Consider the following 20,502-nt stretch of genomic DNA (forward strand, 5'->3'; position numbering starts at 1 on the left):
GAACGGCAGGCGGCCTTTGTCCTGCCGTTGCTGCCTGCCACTGATTCCAGTGCTTGGATTCCAAATGACGGCGCATTGAAGTGGTGGACAGGTTGCTCTTCTCAGAGCCCCTAATCAATTTCGAGAGGCAAATTGTGCAGACAACACTATATCTGTCCTCGGCGCATTCCTTGAAAAAACTCCACACCTTCGAGAAACGTGCCCTCGAGGTGGGAGTTTTTCGGGGCTGGGTACGAACTGGAACATCTTGGGAGATTCCGGGTGTGGCCTGGCTTCGCCTAAGCTGCTGACCTCTGCCTCTGCCTCTAGCTACCCTTTTTGGTGCTGCACCTGCCTCAACATCCACACTACTTTCCCCGCTTGACATCCCCCCTGTCCAGGTCGGGTCAGTGTCCTCATCATCCACCACTTCCTCTTCCAACTCCTGTCTCATCTCCTCCTCCCGCACAATGCGCCGGTCAACTGGATGCCCTGACGGCAACTGCGTCACATCATCGTCGATGAGGGTGGGTTGCTGGTCATCCACCACCAAATCGAACGGAGATGGAGGAGACTCTAGTGTTTGAGCATCTGGACACAGATGCTCCTCTGTTAGGTTCGTGGAATCGTGACGTGGAGAGGCAGGTTGAGGGACAATGAAAGGAGCGGAGAACAGCTCTGGGGAGCAGGGACAGTTTGGGTTATTGTTCTGTAAAGCTTCGGAATTTTGGGAGGAAGGAAGACAAGACTGTTGGGTAATAGGAGGAGAGGAGGCAGAGTCTGACTGGCTGCTGGACAATGTGCTGTAAGCGTTCTCTGACAGCCATTGCAAGACCTGTTCCTGGTTCTCGGGCCTACTAAGGTTTGTACCCTGCAGTTTAGTTAATGTGGCAAGCAACCCTGGCACTGTGGAGTGGCGCAATGCTTGCTGCCCCACAGGAGTAGGCACGGGACGCCCTGTGGCTTCACTGCTACCTTGCTCCCCAGAACCATTCCCCCGACCTCGCCCACGGCCTCGTCCACGTCCCTTTCCGGGAGCCTTGCGCATTTTGAATTCCTAGTTAGAAATTGGCACTGTATACCAGTAGTAAAAATTGTGGGTGCACGTAACCCCAATATATTCTTTGAATTCCCAGTCAGACACTGGCACTATATGGCAGTAGCAAGAAATGAGGGTATTTGTATTCCCAATATACTCTTTGAATTCCCAGTCAGACAATGGCACTGTATACCAGTAGTAAAAATTGTGGGTGCACGTAACCCCAATATATTCTTTGAATTACCAGTCAGAAACTGGCACTATATGGCAGTAGCAAGAAATGAGGGTATTTATAACCCCAATATATTCTTTGAATTCCCAGTCAGACAATGGCACTGTATACCAGTAGTAAAAATTGTGGGTGCACGTAACCCCAATATATTCTTTGAATTCCCAGTCAGAAACTGGCACTATATGGCAGTAGCAAGAAATGAGGGTATTTGTATTCCCAATATACTCTTTGAATTCCCAGTCAGACAATGGCACTGTATACCAGTAGTAAAAATTGTGGGTGCACGTAACCCCAATATATTCTTTGAATTACCAGTCAGAAACTGGCACTATATGGCAGTAGCAAGAAATGAGGGTATTTATAACCCCAATATATTCTTTGAATTCCCAGTCAGACAATGGCACTGTATACCAGTAGTAAAAATTGTGGGTGCACGTAACCCCAATATATTCTTTGAATTCCCAGTCAGAAACTGGCACTATATGGCAGTAGCAAGAAATGAGGGTATTTGTATTCCCAATATACTCTTTGAATTCCCAGTCAGACAATGGCACTGTATACCAGTAGTAAAAATTGTGGGTGCACGTAACCCCAATATATTCTTTGAATTCCCAGTCAGACAATGGCACTGTATACCAGTAGTAAAAATTGTGGGTGCACGTAACCCCAATATATTCTTTGAATTCCCAGTCAGAAACTGGCACTATATGGCAGTAGCAAGAAATGAGGGTATTTGTATTCCCAATATACTCTTTGAATTCCCAGTCAGACAATGGCACTGTATACCAGTAGTAAAAATTGTGGGTGCACGTAACCCCAATATATTCTTTGAATTACCAGTCAGAAATTGGCACTATATGGCAGTAGCAAGAAATGAGGGTATTTATAACCCCAATATATTCTTTGAATTCCCAGTCAGACAATGGCACTGTATACCAGTAGTAAAAATTGTGGGTGCACATAACCCCAATATATTCTTTGAATTACCAGTCAGACACTGGCACTATATGGCAGTAGCAAGAAATGAGGGTATTTGTATTCCCAATATATTCTTTGAATTCCCAGTCAGACAATGGCACTGTATACCAGTAGTAAAAATTGTGGGTGCACGTAACCCCAATATATTCTTTGAATTCCCAGTCAGACACTGGCACTATATGGCAGTAGCAAGAAATGAGGGTATTTGTATTCCCAATATATTCTTTGAATTCCCAGTCAGACAATGGCACTGTATACCAGTAGTAAAAATTGTGGGTGCACGTAACCCCAATATATTCTTTGAATTCCCAGTCAGACACTGGCACTATATGGCAGTAGCAAGAAATGAGGGTATTTGTATTCCCAATATATTCTTTGAATTCCCAGTCAGACAATGGCACTGTATACCAGTAGTAAAAATTGTGGGTGCACGTAACCCCAATATATTCTTTGAATTACCAGTCAGAAACTGGCACTATATGGCAGTAGCAAGAAATGAGGGTATTTGTATTCCCAATATATTCTTTGAATTCCCAGTCAGACAATGGCACTGTATACCAGTAGTAAAAATTGTGGGTGTATATAGCCCCAATTCTATTGCTAGGGGACTTGCAGGGTATTTCTGGGGTGAAGGTGGGGGGGCACACCGTTGGAACGGGTATCGGGGTATATATCGGGTATACGGGAATACACTGACAGTGTATTCCATTCAGGATCCTGGGAAAGCTGGGTTGCGGCGATTGAGCCCGTCAGTGCCACGTTACACTGACAAGCTTCTCCCTGGAATTTAGCTCTTACAAGAGCTGTTGGTTGTCTTCTCCTTCCTATCCTAGCCTGTCCCTGCCTACCCAGAATCTAAGCCCTAGCTAACTAGACGGAAACCTCCGTCCTCGGTGAATTGCAAGCTCAGAATGACGCGAACCTGGGCGGCGCTGATCTTTTAAATTAGAGGTCACATGTTTTCGGCAGCCAATGGGTTTTGCCTACTTTTTTCAACGTCACCGGTGTCGTAGTTCCTGTCCCACCTACCCTGCGCTGTTATTGGAGCAAAAAAGGCGCCAGGGAAGGTGGGAGGGGAATCGAGTAATGGCGCACTTTACCACGCGGTGTTCGATTCGAACATGCCGAACAGCCTAATATCCGATCGAACATGAGTTCGATAGAACACTGTTCGCTCATCTCTATTCATCACCCCTTTACTCTTTGGGTTGTTACAGTTGTGGAGATACTACTTTTATTATTGCATTTAATGAACCAGAGTGTCATGAGGAATGAACCTTGTGGGACAAATCATAAGGAACATATGGGAAAATTTACTTTTTTTTTTTTTTTTTTTTTTCCTAGAGATGCGGGAAGGTACAAGCACGAGGATACTGGGGAGATATTACTACCAGTCCTTACATAGCGTATGGAATCGAAACTGAAAATAAGAGCTTATTGAAAACTACTAATAGCATGTATACAAAGGTAGGTCACAGTTTAGATATATTTACCCAGGTTGTGTATTTTTGGCTCTGTTGTACTTTTTATAGGTTTTTTTCTTTATCAGGTCTTTGAGAGGTTTCATAAGGCAGGACACCAAGTTCCTCTCCAAAGTCCCATCCCTGTGTGGCCCATTACAAAAAGCTAAAGCAAAACTTTCTGGTTTAGCCTCAAATAATGGGACAGATCAGTGGTGGTCTTGCACCTCTGGTTCGGCAGCTGAATTAGCTGTGAATTCTGATATGTGAACATACCTGTACCTTATAAAATTGACCTACCCTGTACATATTCATGAACCTGTCCATAGGCTGTGTCCTGCCCAAAAATGACATTTCTGATTTGTCTGTAGGCAGGGTAAGTGGTCTCAGCCCTACGAAAGGCATTGTTTAAAGGATTGTCCAACCAAGACAACATCGATGACCAATCAGCTGGCTTCTTTATGAAAAGGGATTTTCTATGAGACACAATCCCTTGAAACTTTTTACTACATTGAGTATTTTGCATGCACAAACTTTGGCAGGCATAAGTGGGATTTCTCCTGCTGAGCCTTGACAGGCCTGCTGTACAGTATTGGAGTTGCCTAGTTACTAAAACAGCGGTGATGTCAACTAAAGCGTATACTTGTGATCTAACTCCGCTGCCAGTCCTTAATTATAATCCATTCCTACATACTCTTTCCCTTCTTAATGAACCAATTACTGCCGGGGAGTTGGTGCAGATCCTTAAAGATCTCTCAACTGGGAAGTTCCCTGGCCCAGAAGGCTTTACTTACCTCTGCTACAAAGTATTAGTATTACATATATGCCTGACTCCACTGTCCCTTCGTTCCTCGCACTTATCACGAATTTGGGTAGAGACCACCTGGACAGCAAAAATTTTAAACCCAATGCTCTGCTGAATGCTGATCTTAAGCTGTTCACCAAGCTACTTGCTTATAGGCTAAATGTACCTCCTGCAGCTGTTTCATAAAGGCCAGGTTGGCTTTGTTCCTTGCCTTCAAGGCGGGGATGATACTAGGAGAACAATTGATCTTATTGACATTGTCTACAGGTCTGGCTCCAAGCTCTTGGTGCTTATATGCTGAAAAGGCCTTTGGCCACCTGGGGTGTTTCATGGTTTTTTTTTTAGGGCCTGTGGTCTGAGGTCCTTTCCTTACCATGATTCAAGGACTCTACTTGAATCCCTCCACCACTGTCAAACTCACTCATGCTTACTGTTCTTCCTGTTACATAATGGGACACAACAGGGCTGTCCGCTCTCCCCTCTCTTATTTACCCTCTGCATGGAGCCCTTGGCAACAACTATCTTATTGAACCCACATATCGCCATAAAGTTAAAGGATAGGGAGCTTAAACTGTCGGTTTACAGATGATATACTTCTTACCATCCCTAATCTCCATATTACCCTCCCTAACCTAAATGCTCAGTTGCAGCCCTTTGGTTGCCTCTCAGACTATAGAATTAATACATCCAAGGCCCTTCCTATTTAAATCCTTCAGGCCCACCTTTCACAACTGAGAATGACCTTTAGGTATAGTTGTAGGAGATTTCCCTGAAATATTTTAGTGTTAGACTTACCGGTTCCATCTCTTCTTTGTATCGGGCCAACTTTTCCTCTTTCAACAAATTATGGCCCTCTTTACTAAATGTTTGAACCTTCCACTCCCTCTTTGGCCAGATCTCCGCAGTTAAAATGACAATTTTGCCTAAGCTTCTCTATTTGTTTGAAATCCTACATTTCACCTCCCCCCTGCTCCCTAAGATCTGAATTTGCCATCTGAACAATTTTGTAAACTCTCTCTCTCCAACTCCTCTTCATCTTAATGACTATTTGTTGTCTCTTTGCTAAATGTTGGAAGTTTGCCTCTCTCCAATCTTTAAAGGGCTCCTACTCAGAAGATTAGAGTCCTTGAACACTTGACGGCCCTCATTCACAATGAGGAGAAGTCTGATAATTTTTGAGCCCTCATGACCTTTAGGCCTATTAGATGGGCCCTGTTCTTCCACAGTTGTTTTTGACAAAACTATAATTTGGAGACGAGACCCTTTAGCTTCATCCCCACCACCACCGCTGATTTGTGTCTTGTCTCCCTACCATCTTCTACCGTTTACCGTTTCTTCCTTCTTTGTATTTTCTCATTGGCTTCATCATTGTGGGCCTGTTTCTCTCACAGATGCCTCATATACAGTTTGTGCATTCTCGTTTTGTTACAAAAACTTCAAGTAAAAAAAAAAACCTCATCCATAAGTGCAGTTATGGTCAGTGGCCCACGCCCAGAAGATGCCTGGGTCAATTGAACTTAAAGTCCCTTATTGTTAAAGTGGGGCAGACTGCATGGATGCATAAACATTTCCCTTCCCTTAATTTAAATAAGCACAAAACACAACTTTTTCCTCTGATGGCAGAAGGTCGGCCACAGCTTTATTTAAGTTTTTTAACCAAATAACCAGTTACCATGTTTACCAGTGCTATGGTGAATGTGGCTGGTTGATTCAGAAGAGGTTGCCTTAGAATGTGCAGGATTGGATGGCTGGCTTGACAATCAAAAGCTTGTGTTTCCCTGCAACCCCAACAGTATAGTATAGAGCAGGGGTAGGCAACCTTTTTTGTTCGGCGTCCCGATTTAAATTAAAAAAATCAAAGATGAGGACCTCGGAGTGCCGGACAATAATTGTAAAGCCGACGACACCTACACTAAAGTCATATAGCACAGGGGTGCTGTCATACTGTGATCCAAGACACATGCGCTTACCACTATTTGCCTCGATACACATGTTCTTTTCCATTAGAAGCAATGTAAGTACATGCGTAACCCACAATTAGTGGTAATGTATGTGACTGGGAGCAGAGTGAGGTCATACCTGTAAAGAGCTGACACACAATGTACCTGTATGCTCCATCCAGTCCTCGGCTGTTAGTAACTTCAGTATTCTGTAAGGAAGCGTTCACACTACCGTCGGTGTCCGACAGCTAGTGTCCGCTGCTAATGTCCGCACAATATTTTGAACAGACATTAGCAGTGGACACTAGCTGTTGGACACAGACGGTAGTGTGAACGCTCCCTAAGTGAAACGCAGATTAATTTCAGTCACTTTTAGTTCCTGGCGGTGCAGTAACAGCAAAACCCCAGCCAGAAATTAATCGGTGTCACACTTACAACAAAGTGGCTGCACTGGCGCCCAGGAACTGGATTTGGCTATAATTGCATCTAGATACAGTGTCACCACCCAATAGAATCACACTAAGGCTGAGGCCCCACATTACAAAAATGCAGCTTTTTTTTTTTATTATTGCAGATTTAGCTGCATTTTTTTTTTCCGTCAAAGCCAAGAATGGCTAGAAAAGGAACGGGAAATATATAGGAAGCTTCTTATATGTCTCCCTCCTGCTCAATCTACTGCTGGCTTCGGCTAAAAAAACCCAGCAAAATCTGCAACAACAAAAAAAAAAGCTGTTTCTGCAACGTGGGGCTTTAGCCTAAGGCTGAGGCACAGGAAACACAGCTTTTTTTTTGTTACATATTTTGCTGTGTTTTTCAGAGCCTAAGCCAGGAGTGGCTTGAGCAGAAGGGAGACGTATAAGAAGCTCCCTATATATTTCCCATTCCTTCTGTAGCCATTTTTAACTTTGGTTGAAATAAACCGCATGAGAATCTGCAACAAAAACGCTGCGTTTCTGCAACGTGGGGCCTCAGCCTTACGCCTCCTGCATACAAGTGGCACGCATGTGGTTTTCACTGACTTATATGTTAAAAATAGGGGATGTATAGGACACATATAGGACCTGCTCCATAGTTTTCAGCTCTTCAATTTGGCCCAGATACACAGCCACAAAAAGAATGTTTGTATATATGGGTCAATTGAAATATATAGGTCTGTACTTTTATCCACAGTTGTAGATAAAGAGTCTGGTCATGTGCATTGCAGGTTACAACTCAATGTGCCTCATATTAATAGCAGTTAACCCCATCATGTCCCTCACATTAACCCCCTGTGTGCTTTATATAAGGGGCACTGATATGTGAGACATATGGAGGTAATAAGTGAACATCTTCATTATATAGGTCCTTCATTAGTACCCCCATATGTCTCACACATCAGTAACCCTTATGTTAGCCACACAGGGGTTAATGTGAGGGACATGATGGGGTTAACTGCTATTAATGTGAGGCACATGGAGTTACTAAAACTAAATTAATAAAACCAAATGCCTGACATTAATAAGAATAGTTAGTAACACACATGTACCTGGTGTTGTGTTTACTTTCACTTTGCTTCCTCTCCTCCTCAGGGCTGCAGACGGCAGGAGCTCCTCCTCACGTGTAACAGCAGGTCCAGGGAGCCCTTATCCTGTGCAGTGACAGGCTCACCTCTGATTGGTGGGCAGTGAGAGAAGGGGGCGTGTCCTACACCTCAGCTCTAGCAGAGCACTGAAGGGATGCTCTCTCTCTCAATTTAGTATATGAAAGTTGCAGGCTGGCTGCCGTGCCAGCAAAATATGCCAAGAGTGGCACGCGTGTCGGGGGTTGCCGACCCCTGGTATAGAGTATAGGGCATTCCTGCAGGAGAATATAAAGAGGGGGGGGGGATTCTACAGTCAGGGTATGGCCATACCAGTGAGATTGCTGCAGTCAACTTTTTCCAATGCTTTTATTGATTTGTCCTCGTTCTTCTGATCTGGTTTACTTCTAAAATAACTCGTAGGAAAATTATCTAGGAACATGGGGCAATTTTGTTCACCCTTAGAAGGCACCACCTTATGTTAGATCTGCAACATTAACAATAGGGCATTTAGGAATCTTGCTTACTGTTGTGACTATGGATACCACTTCATTTTTACCCTGAGATGGCTCATGCAGACCTGCTGCCTATAGACGGCAATCTACCCTGTACTTATTGAAGCACTAACTCTTTTCTCACACTGCTTGGTACCAGTGGGTTGCCTTTGGTTGTTCAGTTGTCTCGAGTATATACTTTAGTTGTCTTTACTGCATTTGGTTTATATTAGAACTAGCCTCTGCCCGCGACTTCGTCTGCGAGTTGTTGGCATCGATGACCCGCCTATATTCAGCAAATTGCTCCGGTATCTCAGCAACTTGCTGGGACGTCATATAAGGAGCGTGTTGTTGGCGTCGATGATCCGTATGCTCTGGCGTTTCAGCAGCTCTCAAGCTTGCCTGCTGCTGAACTCGTTCCTCGCGCTGTGCCCGTGATTGTTTCGGTATGTGAGCAGCTGCCTGGGATGCCATATAATGTGTGTTATAATGATAACTTCTGACTATTTTCATTGCTCTTGTTGTTTGTAACAAATTAGATTTTCTTTTTCCAGGCATGTTGAAAATTGGCAAACTGCCAATTTGGATTAAAGGTATTTTCTATCCAGTGTGTCAGCACTGCCTGGAGCAGATCAAATAACATGCCAATGTGTGAACACAAACCACTGAGGGTTAGTGTGTGTTTACACAGAGACATAACAGCCCTGTCTTTCTCAGAATCGGAGATAAGAGCTGTGTAATATAGTATGTGAACATAAATTCATAACAGTCGTGAAGCCTTGTCATTTACCAGGATAAAAGCAGCCTATGTGTTAATCGAGGTTATAAACTATCTATGTGCCAAATTTCATTCAAATCCATTCAGCCGTTTTTGTGTGATTGAGGAACAAACATCCAAACACAAACTTTCACATTTATAATATTAGTAGGATCAATAAATGATTATTCACTTACTTGAGGAAATTCTGCTAAATATGCACTGGTAACACTTTTTTTTCCCCCTCCCCACTTTATTGTATGTATTTTCCCCACAGACAGCTCAAGATTTCTCTCAACACAACATCACATCAATGTTTAATGAGTTGATGACTGGACAAAGGTACTCACTGGCTTCACCAGACAAAAATGGAGAAGGGAGATCATGCGACTTTCCAACTAATGGCCAAACCACTATCCAGAAAGCGGATGAATCCAGTGAACAAAGTAATGGCGATACTGATCATAAAGCATGTAGTGAAGTTCCAAGTAAGACGCAAATCCGTGTATCAGGAATACCTTCTACAAATATGTTACATTATATGTAGTTACTTTGTCTTCTCTTCTTTAATTTACAGATTATGTCAAACTAGACAACGTAGTAATACATTTTCTACCATTAAGCTGGGTGAATGATCTGCATCGCAGAAGTAAACTCCTTAATCTCTTCAATATTGTCTATTTCTCCTGCAGGTAATATATCAAGCAGTTTATGCTGAGTGTAATGTTGGCCACGTCGCTCTCCTGATTTTCTTGTAAACATTTGTAGTCTCCCCATAGGGAGGCTTTAGGGGGACACTTGATTTCTGATCACTGGGGGACATAACAAGTGGACGTATTCCCTGTCCTGTGGATAGGGAATAAGTGTCTATAATTGCTCTTAACTTACCTGAATGTTTTTTCAGTGTCATTACCTTCATAATCTCAGATCTCTTTTGTTACAAATTTGTGCTCTATACTAAATGTATTTCTCTTTGCTCTAGTATGGTTCACCACTTGTCGGCAGACTACAAACTGATCACAGCCAAGAAAGCATCTCTTATTGTAGAATTAACAAAGTAAGTTTCTTCAATTTGTTGTTGGATGATGTCAAATTAGTTATACCAAATTTTCTGATTGGTTTTGGTTCCTGGAATGGACATTGTGTCTGTGGGGTTAGCATGGTCACCTTGCAATACAGGGGCCTTGAGTTCTTCTCCAAGCAGGAAGGCAATGGCATGGAATTTGTAACTACCTTCCAGGTACGAACATGTTACAGAAACATTCTTCAAAAGTTGACCCTAGTGATTTTAAGATGAATTTTGGAGTGTGGTTTGGCCATATGTAACAGAAAAATTAAGATGCATTAAAGGGGCGGTCATGCATAAACTAAAATGTTAACACTAAGTTAAACTGCCTCCCTACAGCTAACTTCTAATTTACTCCCTTTAAAAAAAAAAAAGAATATTTATCCAAATGCCTGTGACCGTCTCAGGCACTTTTTCTGATTTCGTATTGGCGTTCCATTTTGCTGTTTCCGGAGACTAAAGGTCACCTGTATTCCCCCCCCCCCCCCCTTCCATCCCAATCATACATGCCGTTGGTAGCCAAGAAGATGCCAGCTGCTGTCATGTTCCGCCTGTCCCTTCAACAGGCACAAGATTGACACAGGCTTACTTTCTATGTACCTTCTGGTTTGCTTTTCCCCACAGCCCTTACTAGAAGATCACTGCACACATGATCAGCACTGACGCAATCTCCTGCACTGTAAAGCTCTGCATAGGCTTTCTATACTGTTCCTGAGCGTTGCAATCTTCTGGTAATGCCTGTGGGTAAAAGACCATTATACACACAGCTTGTGATTTATAGACCATATCCTTGAAAATGATAATGGTCATTTGTGTTTGGAGGACACAGTGTTTGGAATGGAGATGTGACTGCTGGAATGGAAGGGCACCAGGTCAGTATACTAAGATACTGTGGAGTTAAAATCTAGTTTGATGGTAGTGATCACTTTAATGCATAGAGAAACTCACCCGCTCTTTACACATCCATAGCTGTACGACAAGTTTGAGTCTGGAACTAGTCTTTTTCAATTGTGTGTTTCTAGGTTCATGGTGGATCTCCATGTGGACAAGGTGAAAAGCTATGTAACTATAGTAACCAAAGTTGCAAAAGAAGCTGGATTTGCAACCACTGAAAACATAGATTGGAAGAGAGATTACGTTGCTACCTTTGAACGCGTGGACAACTGTGATGAAGTCCGGAAGGGATTGTAGATGCTATCTGATAAACCGTCCGACTATAGCTCCATCCACATGGCTTGTTCTGTTGTATGCATGGAATACTAGCAGAACATAGCACTAAGTTATATTACAATAGACCAAAGATATTTGCTGGAAATCTTGTGGTACCCCTTACCTGTGACTCGTCTGATGCAGTTCTTCCTTGTAAATACTGAAACTTTTTTTTTTTTTTTTTAAAAAGATGGCTCCTTGCTGAGAGCTTCAAGGGAGCCTGTCACTTAAACATGCTGTCTGGTCTAAAGACATCCTGTTATACAGCAAGAGATGCTGGGTAGATAGTTGTATAGTATAGCTGTATGCAAAACAATACAGCGCAATTTGACCATTGAATTCAGGGATCGGGGATTTAGATCAATAAGTAATGAGGCAGAATTCCTTCCCTATAAAAACATATATCAATCTGCTCAGCCCCCCAGTACAGAGCAAGTATAACATATTTACTGTAACCGGTTCACTTTAAAGATCCAAACATGGCTGCTTTCTTCCAGAAACAGCAAGGTCTGTCCTCTTTTGTTTGCCATTTCAGCTTTGCGCCATTGAGTTTGGTGTAGCTACAGTAACCTAAATTCTGTGGACAGTGCTGTCAAAGAAAAAAAAAAGCATTTGTGTTTCCCGAATTCTGGACAACCCTTTTAAGAATGGGGCCTTACATGGTTTACCTGCAGCACCCAGGGACCTGCTCTATGGGGCTTTCAACCAACAGCATGTCTGTCATGTCTATGGGTTTTAGCAGCAGCTTTGAACCACCACAATAGAGACGCTGAAAGGCAGAAGACCTGTGATAATATGTGCCCTTGTGCCACCGCTAAAAACCACAAGCTTTCAGGTAGCTTTTGTGTCAGTTTGGTGAGCCTTAGGCTCAGTGCACAGAGTCTTTTGGCGCTGATTTTGACGCTGAACGCCTCAATATCAGCCTCCACTCCACAATAGAACTCTATTGGGAGGCTTTTTTGGAGGCTGATTTTGAGGCGGATTCAGCATCAAAATCAGCGCCAAAAGACTCTGCACTGAGCCTAAGGCCTGAGCCTAAGGCAGCCTACATTCCTAACAATTGGGGCCTATCGGTGGAAGGAGGCAACAACAGGCTATCCTTACTGAAATGTACTGTTTGCTGTTTTTATTCCCTTCCCCCATACACACAATCTTTAGTATTAACATATTGGGATGTGAATACTTAGGATGTCAACACATAAATAGTGAGTGTCATTTTTCTAAACATTGATATGATACATATTGCTTTACCTGTATGTGTTAAATCTGTAGTCTCCAACCTTTTAAAAGGTTATTCACGCATATGTGGGGCTCCATCAGCATGATTTTGCTGATAGAGCCCCTTTAAGCTGAGAGTTGTAGTTTGCTTATAGCTGGAGAGCAACAGGTTGCAGACCATTGCTATAAATTTATATTGGTACCACTGGAGTTAGAAGTTTGTTTTGTTCTTTGGAGTTTTTTTTTAAAAAAAAGGTGCTATTTTTAGGTATTATATGTTTAATGCAGGCCATACAGAATGCTCTTAACATGGATTTCATTTCCTTGTCATTGTGAACACAGATAAGAGACATATCTTGTTGCTTTGAGACTGTCAACATTGTTGCCTTTACCTCAAAACCAATTTTTCTAAAGCTCTACTGTATTGTTTGTAGTGTAGCATGAGTCACATTATATCATTGCTAGTTTTTTTGAATGTGTACAAAACAAATCTGTTGCTAAATGGAAACCATCAACAAGCAGGCCTTAACAATGATAGACCAGTTCAACAACCCAAGAGTGAGTATTTCTTTGTTAAGGACCTGGCTTATGGAGAATATTTAGAAAAGCAAGGCTGATACAGCAGCAAATGAACTGTAATGCTATTGTGAGAACTGCTGCTCCCTTGTTCTGTTGATCATAAGAGTCTGAGGGTTTTTATTTCCCCATTGGTCACACATTTGTAGGGGTATAGGATATCACTGTAAAATCTCAGACCACATTTCATAAGTTAGCTGAATCCAGAGCTGCCCAGTTCGGGCAGGACACCATTATGAATAACAGACGCAAGAATAAGATCCGTCAACAGCAGCACTGAAGTGCTAAAAATGTACTGAAAAGAAATTACACTGAGCCAAAATGGTAATGAAAGTATATTGCTAAGCATATATTTAACATTTTTCACCTATAACTGTCGGTGTTATGAAACAAAGGTTTATATTTCTAGATAAATATCAGATAGTTTATAGAGCAAGTTCCATTTAGTATTCACTTCTCATCTGAATTTTAAGAGACCAGACTATAACCTGTGTCAGATATCCAGAATAAGTCACTGTCACCACGCTGCCTTTTCTTGTATTTAATGTTCGTTGCTAATGTCTTCAAAGTCTAGGAACTCTAATTTGAATTACCTTTTGTTTTTTTGTCATATTCAAAGAAGCGCCCCATGAAGATAGGATATGGAGGAGTATGACTGGATCCTCATATTATAGGGCTCTGTGTAGCTATTAAGGTGCCTGCTTATGACACTGATGGGACTGGTCACTGGTTTCCTTAACCTAGATACAAAAAATATCAGATATAGTTTTGTTTAAAAATAATAAGAATAATAATTAATTTACTGGTAACCAATGTTGCTCCCACATCACTAGTCAATATGTGGACCTATAGAAACATCACAGTAGGGCAGATTTATAACAAACATCCAACTATATCTTCGCTTCCAGAACTCCTGGCAGCGTACTTGTGTAGTTTCAGGTTTTGAGTAGAAATGAGCGAACACTATTCGAAACAGCCGTTTCGAATAACACGCTCCCATAGAAATGAATGGACGTAGCCGGTGCGTGGGGGGGTTAAGCGGCCGGCCGTCAGCAAAGTTTGCATGCCAGCCGCTTCCATTCATTTCTATGGGAGCATGCTATTCAAAACGGCTGTTTCGAATAGTGTACGTTCATCTCTAGTTTTGAGTAGTTTTGAAACAAAAGTTAAACTGAATGACAGTGGGAAAAAATAAAAATCATATGTTGCACTGAAGTTAGATTAAATGGCATCCACGAGAGGCCGCGGCATGAGTCGCTGTAATATTTCTATGGAGTCATCATATTCTCACTAAGCTTTATACTAACTGTGACCTTATTTATCTCACTATTTATTCTTATTTGTGGAACTGGTTTCTTGAAGTTTTAAGTAATAAAAAGTACCGTATTCATGTAAAGCCTGTGTGGTGTGTCCCAATCCAGTATATTTTACAGACCTTTTTTGTTTTCAAATTTGGGGCTTGCTAGTTTTAGTTAAACAACCATACACTACATTCATCTTGATATTAAGGTCCCCAGGCCCTATGTAGGGCTAATAGAGGCATCATTTTCCTGGAGCCACCATTTTGGAAAGGACAACTAATCCCCAGAGCAAGATTCAGGGCCAGCAATCTGTTGGCATGACAGCCGTGAGCCTGTTGAAGGTTTCCAGGCTTGTCTAGCAATAACTTCTATTACAGGCTGTTCTATGCGACCTGTAATAGAAGTGCTGATAATTTGCAATATATATGCTTTGTGATGCACTGCATTAGTGATAAAACACCATGGGGTGGTGTTAAGTATAGTAAGGAAAAAAGTGAACAAAATTATTTTTTCAAAAAGGGGAATTAAAAAATTTGAATCCCTCACACACACACACACACCTATACTTCCCTAGAGCACGCAAGTAAAAAAAAAAAAAAAAAGATCTTGGTCTACAAACTTACATTTTTCCTAATAGAAATACTAGTTTGGCAATCCCCGCATTATGTTATTAGGCAATTAAACGAGTCATGCATGATGTTAAGGGGGCTGCCCCTAGAGGGCAGCAAACAGAGGCACTGTTCTCCTAATTATATCCTGGAGAATAGATTTGCATATTTTATCCATAATCCCCAGAGGAGCAGTCTCCGTACGCCTGTATAGGTGCACACTCTCCCTAATGAGTATGATTATCCCTTGATCGAGGTTTGGAAGGCGAGTTCCCCCTGTGCTCCGAGTACCGCACCATCATCCCCAGTATTCCACCACCTCCTGTTGTTAAACACCCCTTCATGTGAAAGCATCTTCCTTTTCTTATTCTTCGCTTTGGGGCCTGGAGTACAGCACATACACAGGATTTGCAATTCATTTAATTAAGGTGGCAGTTGGGCTTTATTAAGATTAAGGCCCCACATAGTGGTCCACAGGGGAACCACCAGCATTTCCGTAGGTATAATTGACCTGCTGTGATTTCTAAAACCACAAATCCACTGTGTGTATTTTTCCTCAATGGGTTGATGTGGTTCAATAGAATTCCATCCACTTTGCAGGAACTGTAATACGCTGCATTTTTTTTTTTTTTGCAGCATTTACAGATGGCCACACCACGGCATTTACACCACTTACAGCTCCAACCAGAAGGAGTTTTCCACCTCATTTTTATTGATCTATCCTCAAAATAGCTCATCAATAAGAGATCAGTGACTCCCGGCTGATCAGTTGTATGAAGGGGCCATGGCAACTGTTTATATCATAAGCTGTCTGTCTATAGTGACTGTCTGACACTATTTGTTAGCCTTGCTACATAGATGTGTATAGAACAAGGCTGTAGTTACATTACATGGCCGCTATGAAATGTAAACAGAGAAGGGGTCACAGCGCTTACACAGGTACCACTGTCCATTCAAACAGCTGATCCCGGAGTCCCAGGTATTGGAACTCATATATATAGATAGAGAGAGAGAATGAATAAATAAATATACATATGGCCGTACCAGTATAGGCATAGGGTGCTCACAATGTGAAAAGGATTTGTCCCGTTCAATATAAACCACCCCCCAAAAAAAATAAAAAATGGTAGCACACCAGAAATTGTGAAAAAGAGTGAAGGAGATTTATTGCCTTATACTTCGACATTTTGGCTCAAGAGTGCACTATTTAAAGGGTTACACAAAAGATAATTTTAAAAAATTCACTTGGGGTATTGCTCATTATGGGGAGGTTATATCTTATATTTGGGGTAGCAGCAAGATGGGTGTGCAGGAGAGGACAATGTGGGTCAGGTGCCTGGAAAAGTGAAGAGCCAAAGATGTATGTGTTGCAAATTTTAGAGAATGGAAGAAAAGGTCATGGCAGTCCAGATGGAAGAAAAAAATGGAATGGAAATGTGAACAATTAGTCAGAGATGTCAATGGTAAGTCACTAAATATTACTGCACTGTACTCACCCTGTGTACAGCCGATATCTACAACTATACAGTCACCGTATAGTGATAATATTGGTTTACCTAAGTTGGGGACCCACTTGAACAACCCCAAACGGATCTCTCCCTTAGCCTTGGAGGAGAGCTTATCTACAGAAATGGAGAACCAATCTAGGGCAGCATTAATGAATTAGTTTCCATAGCAAATCAATTTAGAAAAGTCCAACCTGAGCGCCGTAGAGTTCCAGAGAGACTGCCACTCCTCTAGAATTGGACTGGTTCAGGGCTATAAGAAAGTAGTGTGAGTATTTAGGGAATGAGGTGGGGGGTGAAGGAGGATTCCTCAATAAATAAAATATTGTGTCTCAGCTTTTCGTACTGGAGAAACACGTTTCAACATTTCTGTAGGGATTTGAAACCCCGTACATTATGGGAGATAATCTTACACATAAGGGGGATAAAAGTGGGAGCTAAACAATGTACATGGAAAGGGGACTGCACAGGTCAGGTATACAGAGGTAAGGTCCGGTAGGATTCTGGAATGATCCCAGGCATAAGCAATGTAATGATAGCCTGGGAGAAAAGGGGCATCAATAGCAAATAATGCATGAGCGATGTAGGGATAGCGCTGTAAGGGGGAAAAGACATTAATGGAATAACAGTAACAATGACCTCAGAATCAGGGTGCACACTCCGGGATTAAGTGGAGTGCGGCAGACCCTGTAACGTCTGAGGTGTAGGAGACATGGGAGACCGCATGCTTTATTGATAGACAACTGTTGAGTACTTGTGAAATGGACTGCTTGCTGGTATGTGTATTATCAGAGGAGTGGGTGAAATTAAAGAGGACCTGATGAATTCAAGCGCACTATCAGTTTCACAATCTGTGCTATCGGTAGCTCTTCACTATCAGAAGTGCATTTCTGACAGTCAGGAACGCCCTTCCTCACAGTAGCGTCTATTGCACCATACTGTGAGAGGGGGCGTTCCTTACCACCCAGCGATGACGCTGAGCGGTGAGGAACGCTGACCCCCCCGCCCCCCCAGTACTCATCTGTGGACAAGTACCATCAGGAGGTGAGGGGGCATTCTTCACTGCTCTCACAGTACAGCGCAATAGACACTACTGTGCGGGAGGGTGTTCCTGATTGACTGTCAGAAATGCTCTTCACCGAGGGCACAGAACGTGAAAGCTGAATTCAGCGCCCTGTTGGCTTTCTAGCGGTATATAAAACTGTATGTGCCCGAGGGGGTGAAAGGTCCTCTTTAAGCACCTTTTTGACTATCACAATATTCCTCCTTTATAGGCACTTTTATTCGTTTGAATACTCGAATATTGAGGGGCTTTTCGAAACGAATATCGGATCTCGAATATTTCACTGTTCGCTCATCTCTAATTTTGACGTGTTTTTTTTTTTTACATAGGTAAAAAAATGTCATTGAAGTCAATGGGAGTCTTATTTTTACATGTATATTTTTTACATGTTGCCAGAATACACGCGCGTTTACTCCGTGTGAACGGGCCCTTATGGTGATTGTTGCCCTTATTTTGTACCCCTGATATACTCTTATGCCTGATGCAAGAGAGTAACAAGTCAGGTGTGATATAATATTAAGTATTGCTTGTTGTTGTCCTCTATACTCTATAAATTAGGGGTGGTCTGTTTTTAAAGGGATATCATATCATATATTGTTTTAAGAGTGTGATCGATATGCAATGTCCCTTTAAGAGATATGGAGAACATTTTATATCCAGCTTGGCTTATTCTAAAAATATAAAGATTTGCAGAAAGAGATGCTTGCATTACACCATATGATTTCACAACTCTCTCTCCTTCCTCTTTCGATTCTAGCCATTGAAGTATCAGACACCTTGTGTCAGCATAACTGACCCAGGGCAGAAGGGGGGCAAAGGAGAGTTGTCTGAATCTAGATATCTAGGCCAAGGGTGAAACCTAACATAAGCTGACAAATGATTTTTGCTATGATTATTTTTAGGACTAACGGAAACTGTTAAGGTTAAGGCCCTATAAGGAATATCACAATGACTGCTTATAGAGATATAGAGATGATTAAAATGGGAGGGTCAAGGAACTCATCCCACCAATGATAAATCGTAATCATAAATTGTTGGGCATGTTTCATTATAATGGACACGACCATTTATTTTACTGTATAAAATCTTATGCGATGTACAATAAAAGGGGAACTTGCTGATATCACCAATTGTGTGTGTGTCAGGTTGGTTGATTTCCACATGAGCTCATTATAGATATATATATATATATATATATATATATATATATATATCCAACTATACATAATTTGGCACCGCTTGACAATCAGGATGATGAACCCAGTTTGGGGTTTCGATAACAAGAGATATCATTCTAAATGATGCAAAGCTATGTCATATCTTTTGGGTCCTTTTGTCTTTGGAACTTTTTGTTAATATTAATAAAGGTTGAGTTTTATTGATGTTACTTTTGTGAAATTCAAGAATTTTTGGTGAGTTTTATGATACTTTTAAGTTGCAATAAATCTGCGCCATAAACAAGAAAATCTCACTATGGCACATACTAGAGTATGCCGCTTATGAACTATTGTGCACGTCATACTGAAAAACGGCCATGAAACACAAGCTTGTGAGTTGCCCCATTGGCTTAAATTGTGTAAATGTGGAGAGCTTGATGAGGCCTACGGTAGGGTCGCTCTAATGCTGAATGGAGCAGTATAAATAAAACTAGAGACTGCACAAGTGCTGCACCCATTGTACCAAATAATTGGTATTTACTTGCCTTGTATAAGCAAGACCCAAGTGAGAGCGCTGTACTCTACTGAGGAGGGCTGCTCTGCCTCGCACTAGGTTGTTGAATGATGATGTTGGCGACAGATTTTTTATTAGTCACTAAGTCTCATTAGTTCTGGAAAACCAGAAATTGAACCCCATGAACTTTCTGTCCACCTGAATATTATCCGCTGTATGAATCATTCTCCAAGACGGCTTTTTTTATCCCTGACTCATAATAAAGCAAACTTCACTTTAAGCACGTACGCGGCAATGAAAATGTCTTGTCAATCCTTCATTTATAGAGCACATTTGTTCCGAATATTCTCAATGTCTTGTTATACACTTGTACTGATGAATGGAATAAATGCTTATTCACGCACAGAACTGATGGCATGAATGTGATGCGGAAATGTTACTTTGCAAACTGGATACTAGGGAATAATAGTTAGCCGATCTTGGCACCATTATGGACTGCAGGTATCACATTGGCTTGGTCTATTAGATGCTTTTAACCACTGCGTTTCCCAGGTCCCAATGGTGGTGCTTGATGGTAAGCCATGGCTTACGGCATACACCTGGTGATTTTTATATATATATATATATATATATATATACAGTCCTATGAAAAAGTTTGGGCACCCCTATTAATCTTAATCATTTTTAGTTCTAAATATTTTGGTGTTTGCAACAGCCATTTCAGTTTGATATATCTAATAACTGATGGACACAGTAATATTTCAGGATTGAAATGAGGTTTATTGTACTAACAGAAAATGTGCAATATGCATTAAACCAAAATTTGAGCGGTGCAAAAGTATGGGCACCTCAACAGAAAAGTGACATTAATATTTAGTAGATCCTCCTTTTGCAAAGATAGTAGCCTCTAGTCGCTTCCTGTAGCTTTTAATCAGTTCCTGGATCCTGGATGAAGGTATTTTGGACCATTCCTCTTTACAAAACAATTCAAGTTCAGTTAAGTTTGATGGTCGCCGAGCATGGACAGCCCGCTTCAAATCATC

At 41.7% G+C, this 20,502-nt stretch overlaps 2 protein-coding genes across 2 annotated transcripts in view; both read left to right on the forward strand.

The window, feature by feature from the left end:
• Window positions 1-11,551, forward strand: part of DNAAF3 (dynein axonemal assembly factor 3) — a 41,678-nt gene extending 30,127 nt beyond the window's left edge. Inside the window, exons 7-11 of the mRNA XM_075280170.1 lie at window positions 3,573-3,695; window positions 9,520-9,730; window positions 9,820-9,934; window positions 10,225-10,299; window positions 11,331-11,551. Coding sequence (XP_075136271.1) covers window positions 3,573-3,695; window positions 9,520-9,730; window positions 9,820-9,934; window positions 10,225-10,299; window positions 11,331-11,499 — 693 coding nt within the window. The 3' untranslated portion in view covers window positions 11,500-11,551. The remainder of the gene's footprint in view (window positions 1-3,572; window positions 3,696-9,519; window positions 9,731-9,819; window positions 9,935-10,224; window positions 10,300-11,330) is intronic.
• Window positions 11,552-11,996: 445 nt separating this feature from the next.
• The window catches only part of TNNI3 (troponin I3, cardiac type), a 40,333-nt gene continuing 31,827 nt past the window's right edge, over window positions 11,997-20,502 (forward strand). Inside the window, exon 1 of the mRNA XM_075278061.1 lies at window positions 11,997-12,024. Coding sequence (XP_075134162.1) covers window positions 11,997-12,024 — 28 coding nt within the window. The remainder of the gene's footprint in view (window positions 12,025-20,502) is intronic.

This window comes from Leptodactylus fuscus, chromosome 6 (genome assembly GCF_031893055.1).
Source record: "Leptodactylus fuscus isolate aLepFus1 chromosome 6, aLepFus1.hap2, whole genome shotgun sequence".
In the NCBI taxonomy this organism is placed as follows: domain Eukaryota; kingdom Metazoa; phylum Chordata; class Amphibia; order Anura; family Leptodactylidae; genus Leptodactylus; species Leptodactylus fuscus.